This window comes from Antedon mediterranea, chromosome 5 (genome assembly GCF_964355755.1).
Source record: "Antedon mediterranea chromosome 5, ecAntMedi1.1, whole genome shotgun sequence".
Taxonomy (NCBI): Eukaryota; Metazoa; Echinodermata; class Crinoidea; order Comatulida; family Antedonidae; genus Antedon; species Antedon mediterranea.
The window spans coordinates 27904355-27917955 of record NC_092674.1 but is presented as its reverse complement, the minus strand read 5'-3'; the positions used below and the strand labels follow the sequence as shown (position 1 = coordinate 27917955).

At 33.8% G+C, this 13601-nt stretch overlaps 1 protein-coding gene and 1 long non-coding RNA gene across 3 annotated transcripts; both read right to left on the bottom strand.

Annotated features, from left to right (window-relative positions):
• Positions 1-2830: 2830 nt before the first annotated feature.
• LOC140048759 (uncharacterized) lies at positions 2831-3455 on the bottom strand. The gene is made up of 3 exons (XR_011845139.1): positions 3403-3455; positions 3273-3320; positions 2831-3182 (listed from the first exon to the last, which is right to left on the bottom strand). It is a non-coding gene; the product is annotated as an uncharacterized lncRNA (long non-coding RNA).
• Positions 3456-5416: 1961 nt separating this feature from the next.
• On the bottom strand, positions 5417-13238 carry LOC140049361 (medium-chain acyl-CoA ligase ACSF2, mitochondrial-like). 2 transcript variants are annotated; one of them, XM_072094232.1, is made up of 18 exons: positions 12967-13232; positions 11427-11558; positions 11253-11306; positions 10981-11093; positions 10733-10780; positions 10502-10610; positions 10278-10370; positions 9666-9814; positions 9401-9492; positions 9221-9294; positions 8903-9004; positions 8585-8733; positions 8413-8467; positions 7737-7823; positions 7604-7656; positions 7374-7431; positions 6946-7014; positions 5417-6486 (listed from the first exon to the last, which is right to left on the bottom strand). In XM_072094232.1, exons 1-18 carry the CDS (start codon positions 13144-13146, stop codon positions 6415-6417), a joined length of 1689 nt encoding a protein of 562 aa, XP_071950333.1. In that variant the 5' UTR covers positions 13147-13232; the 3' UTR covers positions 5417-6414. The 2 variants fall into 2 exon arrangements, with proteins under 2 accessions (XP_071950333.1, XP_071950334.1); XM_072094233.1 differs by lacking the exons at positions 5417-6486; positions 7604-7656 and having other exon boundaries at positions 12967-13238.
• Between the last annotated feature and the right edge of the window lie 363 nt (positions 13239-13601).

Sequence of the window (13601 nt, the reverse complement as noted above, 5' to 3'; positions counted from 1 at the left end):
TACACTTAACATACAACGATTGATTTGTCTAAAACATGGAGTTTCACCATGAATGTACCAATGAAGAGTATCAGCAGTCTGTAATCAGTGTAAATCCTCCAGTATACAATAAATTTAGTAGAACAGAAATAGAGTGCTCTGTATTATTGTTATTACAGAATTAACAATCGTATCTCACTGATAAAACAAATATTTCAAAATCCATTACCATTTTCTTGAATTCAGCAAACGTAACTCGTTCATTATCGCTGACAAATACAAGCATTTCTCTGTTTGGATTTTTCTTCACTCTCTCTTCCAACATTTCGTGCATCGTCAGCCCAATAAAGGGTTTCAGACTGGGGGTATGGACGTAGCTCTTCTTTCGTGACAAGGCCATTCTAGACAACTTACTCTGTCGATTTGTACATTGAGAGTGAAATATAAGCAAACCACTTATTAACTACGATATAACCCATCACCACATTATAATTTTATTAGCCACTTTATTAACACGTTATTTGAAATAGGGCGTATCTGGTAAATTTTGACCAATAGCTCTCGCTTCTTACAATCCAACTGTAAATAATAATAGGAATATCGTATGGTTTTATGATCATGTCAACGTCTATTTCACAGTAATAATTACTGTGTAAAAGGTTCGCTGTAGGCCTACTTGTTTACACGGTGGAAGAGCGCTCTTATATATTGTTAAAATGTACGTGCTAGCCCACTTGGCTTGAGATAGTAAATGTTTTTAATCGAGTTTCCAAATCAGTTAAGTTATTTCAGGTTTACTTTTCTAACATTCTGAATGTAAGGTAAATTTAGTGAAAGCAATTTAACGAGATGTTCATATTCTTCAAATGTCTCCTTACTCCTAAACAACCGTAGGACACGCTCCTTAATTGTATTTTGCTCGTGATTAATTACGTCATCCATTTGATTTAGGGTCGTTGCGAGAATATCCACGATTAAGATTAGTCTAAATTGGTTTAAAACCGGTTCAATTAGACAGTTTATTCGCGCGAACCAAAAGTTTTCACTAAAATAACTAATATCTACTTTTTGTGACGTAGAAAAATATGCAACCAATCATAACTCAGGAATGTTTTCGATTCGCACGAATATACCCGCAAATGGAAAAGAGACTTTAAAAGGTTAAGAAACTCTGATTTATTGTAGACATGGTACATGAAACTTGTTACATCCTCATTTATGCCACAAAAAAAGGATGAATGCAAAATAAAACAGATGATCAACAGTTGATCTACAAAAATCAACAATAATTTTCTAAAATAATATGACACTACGGTGTTGCACAAAAAAGTAAAAAGTTTTACATTTTCAACATTTTCTTCAGTAAATAAGCAACGTACGGTGGAAATCATTGGAAAACGAAAAATTGGTCACAAAAGTCAATCCTATCATTCATTTATCTTTTATTTAGGAATATCATGTTCACTTAACTAAATCCATAGCAAATAAAGAAGCTTAATTTAAAAAATCATAGTACCTAAATTGTGGAGATTATACCAATGGTAGCAACTGAAGAAGTCAAGCTGACAGCTAGACGAAACTGTCTTGCAAACGTAAGTTTACATTACTGGTTCACTATCAAGGAACTACATATCAATATACAAATAATGACCTCAACAACGAAACGGGTAGGTTTAACTTTATTCGCTTGTAATAACGGTCTCCGTTACAATAAAATATAATATGGCCCTTAAATTATATTATATTGATGTTGAAACACTTTGACTGCCAAACACGAAGATCTTCGTTTTTGGAAACACAACGCTTGACTGCCAAAAACGAAGATCTTCGTTTTTCGCGTTTTTTTACGAAATCTGGTAGATAGGTTAATTATTGGTATATACTAAAAATATGAACACTATATTCGGTCTGGACCGTTAATATTTTACAATTTGAAAGTAACTAATCTGGTTACGAACGACTGTCAAAATGGTACCTGTCGAAATAACAAACACCGCGCATCACAGTAGCTCGTAGAGCGATGGCTTGGCGCATTGTGTATCGGTCGCGCGCTAGCTATGCCGCCGCCGAAGCATTACAAAGGTTTTTGTGGATTGACATGTTTGTTTGTTATCTGAATAAAAAATAATGGAGTCATTTTCAATATGAAGTCTTTAATTTTATTATTGTATGTATACCCTAATTGTTTTGGTGTTTTACTGAAAGTGACCGAGTTTCACGCAACAAACTTGTTTTGAAATGGTATGGTTATTATCATCAGTTTATTATCTCTTAGGCCTAGGCTAGTAGTACTAGGCTATAGCCTAGCCCTAGTCGTAAAACGGTTCCGGACCAACTTTAGGCCTGGTGTCTTTACTATGTGGATTTTGGCGAAACATTGATGTAAGATTTATGATTTATAAAATGTAATACATTTTTCGATAGTGATAACTTGTTTTTATAGGCCTATCGGTGCCGTGTAAGTAACTTTTTCGTTGTTTGTTGATCTCACCGGGCGATATTTTCATATTGTGATGTCTTGCACAAAATCGCGATTATCTCTATCTCGACTTTCTTGCGCGAAACTACGAAAAATTCAAAAAGTGGGTTACTTTCATTTTACTATTACGATTTACATATTGCGATTTAAAAATCGTTCTTGGTACCATTGTAAAGCTAAAATCTTTATAATTATTTTAGTCTAAATTACATATAAATCAGATCACATACATGGTTTCAATCAGCTTTAATAAAAACATCGAATTGGGCTAAAAACGCTGGCGGTGGCAGTTTCTAACTGGAAAAACCTCTGGCAGTCAAAGTGCTAAAGCTGCTTTCACATCGCGCCCGGATTCAGTACGGTGCCACCTGAGAAAAATATCGGGCGTGTAAAATGTCACTTTTGTCTGACAAAAATACTACAAACGAAATATTGAGCCTCTATATATACATTCTATAAGTAATGTTTGATGTTTGATTCAATGATGCAGACGGCATTCTTCATAAGGAGATTTTGGTAAATTAATTCCACCAATAGCCATCTTTTGCAGCTTCTTACGATCCAGTTATATCCAGTACTAATAATGCTGACTTATTGGAATACGACATTTCATACCGATGTCATAATAATATGACTGACGTCATCAATTGTGACTTTCTTGGCCGCTTTTGCTAGTTCCTTCTTAAATCCAGAAATATATATGTCATCGAAATTTAAAGTTCCTCTGAAAAGAATAAATTAATTACTTCACAATCACAAGTCGACAGTTCCTTTGTGTTGTAATTGGCGATGCTTTAGAAATGTATTTACTTACCTTTTACAATTAGAACCAGTGCCTATGACCTTCTTTAAGTCTGAAAACCTAAAGAAATAAACAGCAAGTAAGGTAAAGCTAGCTAGGGTACGTATAATAAATATTCACATTTTTGCCATACCGTACTCACTGTTTTGAATTCAGGTCACCTTGAATACTTTCACTTAACTCTGGAATCATTTCACAAACCATTTGATAAAGTGTGTCCGGGCTACGAGTTATGAACAGCGCTTTGCACGACACCTAAATAATGTTGGCAATGTTTATATAATATTATGGATTGCATGGGCGAAGGGGGCGGGAAGGAACTCAAGATTGAACAGAGATTATTCATTCATTCATTAATTCATTCAATCTTTTATTTCGGAAACTCTGGTCCATATAAAGTAAAAAATTACATATAAATGAAATAAAATAAACAAGACAAATTACTACTACTCATCTCAGGATGACATTCCACCTGGAGAGCATCTTCGACTTGACTAAGAATATTAAGTTAGTATTATGTTTATTTTACTTATGGCATACCTGTAACAGTATTTTCTTGAATGTTTGAGGAGTATGACCAATTAGCAGATTAACATAAGGAAAAAAGAAAACAAAATTCCAATATTCATTGTTACCTGTATTGTTACGGTAAAAATGTCAAAAATATATTGTAAAATGTATAGAGTAATCAGTCTAAAATTAGTTATTGATTGGTACCTACCACACCGACGCCTATGGCTCTCGCTGCACCTGCAATAAGCGGCCATTCTACGTGGTTAGCGCCTATAACAGCTATACGATCACCACGACGAAGACCAAGTTTGAGTAAGAACCCGGCTGCTAAGTCTATCACCAGAGGAATTGAAAAAGAATATTGGCTAATTGTCTTCCTTAAATTCTGTTAAGAGACACCGCTCCGCGGAGAATATTACATACGGTAGAAGTACTGTTGGTATTTGTCGCAGCCAGATATAAGGTCAAAGGACTTGGCAAGGCGAGCGTCCTGCCTGTTGTTAAGTTGCCTTGGCGAAACCATGGACATCAATGAAACCGTAATGCTATTATGTAATTTAACAAAAAAGTCCTTACCATTTTCTTGTATTCAGCAAACGTAAATCGTTCGTTATCGCTGACAAAAACAAACATTTCTCTGTCCAGATTTCTCTTCACCCTTTCTTCCAACATCTCGTGCATCGTCAGCTCAATTAATAAAGGGCTTCAGACGTAGCTCTTTTTTCGCAAAGCCATTCTAACTTTATTAGACACACATTATACAAGTGTTTAAAATTATCAAGGGCTTGGATGATATTGAAGCCGAAACCTTTTTTTTACTTTAGAGAGGACAGTAGAACAAGGGGCCATCAATTCAAATTAAGAAAGCCAAGAGCCCGACTGAAAATCAGAAGCCACTCCTTTTCATGTAGAATCGTCAACACATGGAACAATCTATACCACACTACAGTACAAGCAGAAAACATAAATCCATTCAAGGATCAACTAAACAAAGACAGAGCAATGGGAGATAAATTTTGCTACCAAATGGAGGGCGTTTAAAAGGCATTTGCCTTAATCAAGAGCCCGAAGATTCAAGTAAGATTCAAGTAAGATTCAAGTAACTAGATCTTAACTTTTTACTAATCTGACGATTTGTACAATGAGAGTGAAAAGAAGCAAAGCACTTTTTATATATAACCTATCACCATAAAAAAAACATGTTAATTTAATAACCATGAGTCCAGTATTTTACCAGGAAGTATAGGCCTATAACCCAGAAATCATAAATCTTAAAGCTTTTTAAAAAATTTAGAAATTCACGATATCGACAGGATATGACCAATAAACAATTTTACATCCGATCATAAGTAGAAATGTGAAAGCAGGGAGTTGTATTAGCTAATAACAACTCCCTGGTGAAAGCCAAGGGGCCGATTTTGCTATCGTTATCCATCTGTGTGAACAAGGGCTTAAGATTGGGGGTATGGACATAAGCTCTTATTTCACGACAAGGTCATTAAACACTTTATCATTGTAATGTTTAGATTTCGGACAGCGAACTAAATAAGCACGAACACGTGTTTCAAAAAGAAAAAAAAAGGATCTAAAATACGGTTATCAACAATTGAGTCAAAATAGCTTCTGACACATGCTAACATATATAATATTCAATAATAACATTTATTCAATAATGCTAAGACAAATAATACATGAATAAAAAACAGTAAAAAGAATAAATAATAAGAGAAAGGAATGCCATAATTGGGGTCATGATTAGAAGTAAAAAACTTGAACTAACCCTAACCCTAACCCAGAGAGAAAAAAAGAAAAGAAAAAAAAGATATATTTAATGACACATAGTAGTTATACAAAATACAAATGCTAAGTTCATTTCACTTTTGCTTCAGTACGGTACTATTGGGTTTATATTGATAGGTGTGTGGTAAGAGTGAAGTTACACAATTATTGTTAACTTTTTATTATCATTATCATCAAACAATAATCCAACCCGCAAACGCTGCAGAGCTGTCAATAAAACACACACACGTTCTAAACAATGTCCCTTATAGAAAGTTTCGAATCATTATATAATTATTTTATTAATATTAATATTTTTTTAATATTGTAGATCGTTGTCAACACATACACATGTGTAAAACGTTTGCGCAGTCTAATTGATCTATTTTCAAGCAAAAACAGCAATACTATGTTATACTATGTTATGGAACCATTATTTATAATTTCATAAAAATCTAAAGACTTATATTATTAGTAAAATGTTCAATTGATATATTTGAACTATATATTCCCGGAAAACTACTGAAGCTAAACGTTACTTTAATCTATATACTATTAATTAATGTATTTTACCGTGTGGGCGGTGCAATAATTTGGTTTTTAATATGACAGGCTGCGATATTGTAATGGTTTTATTGATATTGTAAATGCCTGGCCTAGTTGTTCCTTAAATGATTAATACATTAACGTGGAAGACGCATATGGTTTCTTCATTTGGTGACGTTATTCCAGGGAACTCTTCCCTGGTTATTTGTGCTGCCTAAAGATCGATCAAAACCATTCAACTTTATATATATTATATAAATACCATTATCCTAAAAATAGCATGCAACAAGATAGGCTTGATTTAATGAGGTAGGCATTATTCAGCATAAGGAGTTTCCGGTAATTCAATTCTACCAATAGCCATCTCTCGCAACTTCGTACGATTTACCTGTAAACGAAAATTACGAAATTGCGTATGTGATTTGAATAAGTATTAAGCCAGAATCTTTAGACAATCTAAGTTGGTTGAAAACTTCCTCCATGCATTAAACAAAATGAATATTTTTACGTATTTTATCTGGAAAGGAGTATTAGAAAACGAGGAGTCTTTATTCTGTCTTTAAAGCGTATAATGCATAACGCTCCATGCGCTTCACATAAAAAATAAAAGTAAATCCATGGAATAAATAAACCGAAAAAGAGCAATTCCAAATGAGAGTAACATGCCATAACAGATATGGATCTCAACTGAATTGAATATGGTTCATCGAGGGTAAAAATATATGAGAGCATATCGACTGTTTCTAGTGCAGTAATTATGCTCCATAAATTAACAGTTTAAACAGTAAAAAAATATTACTGTAATATTTTTATAGCAATAAATAAACAAAACAAATATTAACAGTACCTTTCCCGAAGCACCAGATTGAAACGAGGCAAAAATGAGAAAGTAGGTCGGCTGGATGTAATCTGACATCTGAAAAAAAAAAGGGAAATTACAGTTTAAGAAATTTTCTATCAATAGTGCACCTAATTCTGCAACTGTCATTACATAGGGTCGAACTGACTATCGCAAGTCATCTAGTAATTCATAATGATTTAAGTTAATGCCCCGGATGGTGATATACATGCTACCTTGTTAGGCCTACTGCTCTCATTGACAACCAGTCAACCTAATATTTTCTAAATTGGCAATTAGTCTCATATTAAACAATATTGGTGAGAGCCACAAACAAGAGATGTTCATTCAAATCTTAGTTTGTTACTACTATTTATAAATCACAAGTAATGCATTTTCTTTGTTTATTTTTATAATAACATTTTGTTGTCTAATACCTTTCCTTCAAAGAAAGTTTTCAGTTCTTCTTCAGTGACATCGTAACCTTCATTTAATCTAAATTTATAAAATGATTATTCTTTTTAATAAAAGAATTGATAATTTATGTTAAACGGGTATTTAATTTGTTACATGAAAATAAATATTTAAAACAAAATTAAATATAGCAACAATCTTTGAATATTGTATACACGAATTATAGTTTGCCTGAAAAGAAAATAATACCTACGTTACACATACACACACATCTTCACCGACCCTGTAATCCGGGATTCCTAAAACCTGGAGAGATTAGAAGAAATATGATATCAAGTATTAACTTCTGTCTGTAAAATATTTTCCACAATATTTAATACACTTACCTGCGCACTTTTTACGGCTGGATGAGTTGTTACTATACTTTCCACTTCTGAAGGATGTACATTGACACCTCTTCTGATAATGATGTCCTAAGAAAACATAGTTATTTCAATGGGGTTAATTCAGATCAAGAAAAATATTGAATTTACCAAGCTTATCAATTTTAATCAATGATCTATGTTAATGGAATGAACAATTTTTCGATATTGCGTTTTATATAATATGTGGGAGAATAACCTGTGCAGCATAACTGAGCTGAATTGCGCACCAAGTTGACGACCGTACAATAACCACCTTCTGACATAAGAGTCACTTCGTGTCGAGTACTGCTACCAAACGGCGCCCGTTCGTCTATCCACAACGAAAGGGACTTAATGGACTAGTACACCGGGATAACCCCCTACTCTTCCGAAAAAGTAACTGGGTTCTTTAAAGTACACACTAACCAGATATGTACACTGCCCTCCAGTTTTAGGTCCTTATAAGACTTGTTCTACCACCAAAACAATGGTCGAGGAGTAACTTAAACTTGATTGTATAGCTATGGTTTGCGGCGCTCCTGCCTTAACCGGTAGGCCACTCGTCTCGACTCAAAAGTTGGAAATAATGCTGGGGTGCTGGGGGGTGTGGTATTCGTGTTTGGAATTACTGTATATTCAAGATTTATAATTAAATTACCTTAATTCGACCAACAATTGTCAGGTAGCCATCCGCATTTAACTTACCCACATCTCTGGGAAAAAAGGTGGTACATTTATAAATTTACTTTCATTTAAACAAATGTGTTTACATGTGACTTTAATTAGCATTATTAACACATTTTAAATAACTTCATTTGTTGTGATAGTACCCCATTTTTATCCATCCATTTTCAGTGATCATCTGTTTTGTTTTCTCAATATCACCACAGTAACCTCTGAACGCAGTCGGACTTCGTACAAATATCTCTCCCTTTTCTCCAACTTCTACGGGACATCCTTCTTCATCAACTATTTGAATCTGAAAAAGGGTTTGAAATAATGATTGTTCCGCGTAGTTATATCCTGTGAGCGGAAACCGCCTATCCGCTCCGCGTTGTGTTAAATGGTCATAAGGAATAACATAGATTTCTATGTTTGTATTACTGTTACCGCTCGTCTGTGTAAATTTGCCTTAGAGTTGAACTTACTTCAACATTGGGAAAAGGGCGGCCTGACGTATTCCAAACATCTGGACTGTCATTGACTGTCAAACAGCTGACACAGAGGGTTTCTGTACATCCGTAAACATTCTGTATGTTACAAAGAAAACAAAACCGAAACTATCACATCATCAAATCTTCTGTAAGCATACGCAGATGGTTTGTAGACTTTATAAGCCTCTCCTTTTTGTTGGTTTTACGTTGTTAATATTCCGTTCTTATACTGTATAGACGTTTTGATATTATACATATGAAACGCCATATGTGCCGAAATATTTATCACATAATTAACATTTCCTTGCTTACCAACAAATGAACTCCAAGCTTTTTGTTCAATTCGAAAATAACATCTGATGGAATAGGCGAACCACCAGTCACTCCTTTTTGAAAAAAGAAAAGAAAGTTTCGTCGTATACTCTACTTGGCCTATGACATTCTCTCTTATTGATACTAAATGTACAGGTCCTAACCACTGTCATACGTCACCTGATTTTAATGAAGACAGGTCGTACTTATCACAAATAGGATTATACGCAAGATCGACTACACCATCAATCATCAAAAGGAAAAAGGTACATCTAAAAAGAAATTTAGACTCGTCATAAATAAATCCAGTATAAATTTGTCACCAAATATGTCATTTTAACGTCATTTTTAACTTATTATCCTCATAGTACGATTATAGTAGGCCTACTCTCGAAATAAAAAATTTCAAAATTGTTGAATTCCACCAGACTTGTGAAATATTTACCTCTCGGCTTCGACAGCCTGAAGAAACTTTTCAAATGTATAGGTTGGTGAAGGAAACACTGAAGTTGTACCGTATAAGAGTGGCTGTACTTGACTCATTTGCGTTGCTGCAACATATGCCATGTTACCAATGCATGCTAATTTATTGATCTTTAGTACAAAATTCATTATCATTATTAAATAAATAATAATAATTAATTACGTTATTAATAATTATCATCGTTATTATCAACCTTTAGTTGTCGCTTTCCCACTAGGACGCAACACAGGGACGTAGTGTAACGTAATAATTTGACAAATCACACCGACCGCGATGGATCTTACGAATTGTCAACTCACTTGCGTTGCGCGTACGTCATTGCGCTGCGTTTTCATCGTCATCGGCTGTCATCCGAGTACTTAGGAAAATGTAATTCGTCATATAAATGCATCCACATTATATAGTTACGGTATAGGTATAAAGCTAAAGCTTGGTTCCCACTAGGACGTAAGAGAAATACAAGCGACAGTTACAACAATATATTACTTGTGATTGGTAAAATTACTTGCGTTGCGATTATGTCATTCGTTACGTTGTAGGCCTAGTGGGAACCAAGTTTTAAACATTGCTCACTTGTTCTTCGTCAAAATGATTTGGTGGAAAGGTGTAAGAATTCAGCATTGTAAAGTGAGTATAAGGTGCCAATTTCGGGGTTCCAGTTGAGCCCTGCGGAATAAGATTAAAAACATATTATACGCACCTAGATGCCATAACAGCCTATTATATTACCATGACATAAAAAGTACAACTATGTTAAGATATATAACATCTATAGGAATAAATGTAATATGTTTTACCGATGTCATATTAAAATGGCTAATGTCATCAATTGTCACTTTCTTGGCCACTTTTGCTACTTCTTCCTCACATCCAGAAATAGATATTTCATCGAAATTCAACATTCCACTGAAAAGAAAGATTCAAATACAGTATGTAACAAGAACCAAAAAGAAAACATCAGTTTTTGCCCGGGGTTCCTAGCAAACACATCTAATAAGTTTTTGTGTTGTACAATTATATGTTCTTACCTTTTACAGTTTGAACCAGCGCCTACGACCTTCTTTAAATCAGGGAAACTACGATTATAATAAACAGTAAATTTTTAGGTCATGAATAATTTAAAGAGAAGGATTTGGAAACATTAGCCATGTTAGGATAGCCTACATATGCATGAATGCATCTAAACAAACTATTTGAATTGTCCAATACTTACTGTAAGTAAGGTAAAGCTAGCTAGCCTACGTATAGTAATTATTTAAATTGTCGCATTACTCACTGTTTTGAATTCAGGTCACCTGGAATACTTTCACTTAACTCTGGAATCATTTCACAAGCCATTGAGTAAAGTGTGTCCGGGCTACGAGTTATGAACAACGCTTTGCACGAAACCTGTGAATAACATGTTGGAACATTATTGGCAATTTATGAAGGGGTGGGAGTTGACCAACATCAAAACAGTACTCAACCTAAAGAAACATAGGGTGCGAGAGCCTTTGAATTCCTCTTAATACTATATAATACGAAGTGCATTAATTCAACATAACATACCCGTGATATTATGTTCATAAATGTTTGAGGAGTATGTCCAAGAAGCAGGTTAGCCTGAAACAAGTTAATGTTGCTACGTTAGCATTGTTACGAGTAAACATTTCAAAATGGGCATAATTACTTTACACAGTAAGGTTAACTTTAGTTTGGTATGACATGGCACTTGGCACCTACCACACCGACACCTATTGCTCTCGCTGCAGCCGTTATAAGGGGCCATTCTACGTGGTTAGCACCTATAACAGCTATACGATCACCACGACGAAGACCAAGCTTGAGTAGAAACCCGGCTGCTAAGTCTACTACCTGAAAAAAAAAAGAAAAAAGCAAAATTTCTTTCCACAAAATAAGACAGACGTCTTAAAACAACATATAGTATTAGTGTCTAATCCAATACATAATCCACAACAACATATAGTATTAGTGTCTAATCCAACTAATCCACAACTGTAATTTAAATATGTTATCTCTCCAAAACATGACAAATAAAGATTAATTAAATCAGACTTTTAATCAATATTATTATTTTGTAGTTTTAAGTTAATCACTTCCGTATAAAAAAAAAATGATGTTTCACTTATAAAATGACAAAATAAACGGTTAATTTAATTTCCCAGGAAAATACATTCTTATTTAAAGCAAACAATAGTCAAATTGGCTTCCAGCTTCCAGTATGTAGCCTATTTTGTTGAATTTAACTGTTTTAACAATTGTTTTTCGGGTTTTGTTTCTTCGGAAGTGATTAACTACATAATGGCCGATTCAATATCTGATTTTAATCTTTTTCATGTTTCATGACAATATATATTTTAAGAAAAACATGTATGCCTACTATAATTCATTCAATCTTTTATTTTGGAATCTCTGGTCCATAGAAAGTAAAACAAAAATTACATATAAATGAAATAAAATAAACAAGACTAATTACTACTACTCATCTCAGGATGACATTCCACATGGAGAGCATCTTCAACTTAACTAAGACATTTTTTATAATCGTTGAGACTAAAACATTTTCGCTTGCATTTAGTCTACCCATCAGGTCATATTTTGATTTTCTAAACAATTCATAAAATAGAAGGAATTCTACATTCCGTAAACATGGCAATGTCGAGGCCTTTGTAGCAACATTCTTAAACCATTATTCATATTCATATTCATTTATTATCCAGAAAAATAATACAAAAACAATACAAAAAGCATATATTACATAGAACAACAACAAGCAGAGAAAAAGCGCAGAACACTATCCTGGCGGATTGTCAAAAAGCAAAAAATATCGCTATAAAAGACTCTCCTGATAGTGCTGGTGGCAAAATAACATTAACAAGGATAAACATTTAACAACCCAGTAACATAGAATTTATATAAAACAGAATAAAAATTGCAATCATTGTCAATTATTGGAGTATATCTGAAGAGATCGCAAGGTACCCTGATTATAGTTGCACCATATAATGTAGCACAATTCATGTTTACACAATATGTCTTAAATAAAACACATTTTACATTGATAGAACACATACTAAATTTTCTGACCAAGGAGTTGGCTCGGTCGGATACACAAGATCTAACATAATGTTACTACTTGTTCAAATGCTTTCAATAACGCATCCTTTTTGGTATGACTACGTCACCGTACAACAGAGGCCTACGTATAGTCAATTACCATGTTAACTAACATATTTACAGTATGTTAAAAAGTCATACTCACCCTTTTCTTAAATTCAGCAAATGTAACTCGTTCATTGTCGCTGAGAAAAATAAACATTTCTCTGTCCGGATTTTTCTTCACTCTCTCTTCCAGCATCTCGTGCATCGTCAGCCCAATAAATGGCTTCAGACTGGGGGCATGGACGTAGCTCTTATTTTGCGACAAGGCCATTTTAAACATTCTTGAATGTATCGATTTTTACAGTGAATGAAATAAGCAAGCACTAAATGTATACGATCGTGATAACATAGAATTGGACTACCAACATAATTATGCGAAGGTTGCCATAAATTGAAATAATGCCAATGATCTTTATAGATGAAAATGTTGCATAAACTATATAATTTAATAGATAAAACGTACAATTTTAATGAAAAAGTCCAACCCTCTTTTAGACTTTTTAAAATTCAGTAAATCCGGAAGTTTAATCCCTTTACTATAAAGCTTTGTCTACACTATCAAAGTAGTTTGACAAAACAAGTGTGCCCAAATATTGTAGTGATATGTCCACATATGGTAGTTATATGAAATCATGTATACCAATCAAAGTATCAACACATCAACACGTGACAGTAATCATAATACAGAAGTAATTTGATGAAATCATGTATACCAATCAAAGTATCAAGATATCA

Excerpts from the sequence above, each read along its gene's own strand:
- LOC140049361 (XM_072094232.1), bottom strand. The coding sequence starts at position 13,146 with ATGTTTAAAATGGCCTTGTCGCAAAATAAGAGCTACGTCCATGCCCCC. Across the intron at positions 11,559-12,966 it reads TTGCTGAATTTAAGAAAAGG|GTAGTAGACTTAGCAGCCGG; the intron begins GTGAGTATGACT and ends TTTTTTTTTCAG. Across the intron at positions 8,468-8,584 it reads AATGGATGGATAAAAATGGG|AGATGTGGGTAAGTTAAATG; the intron begins GTACTATCACAA and ends CTTTTTTCCCAG.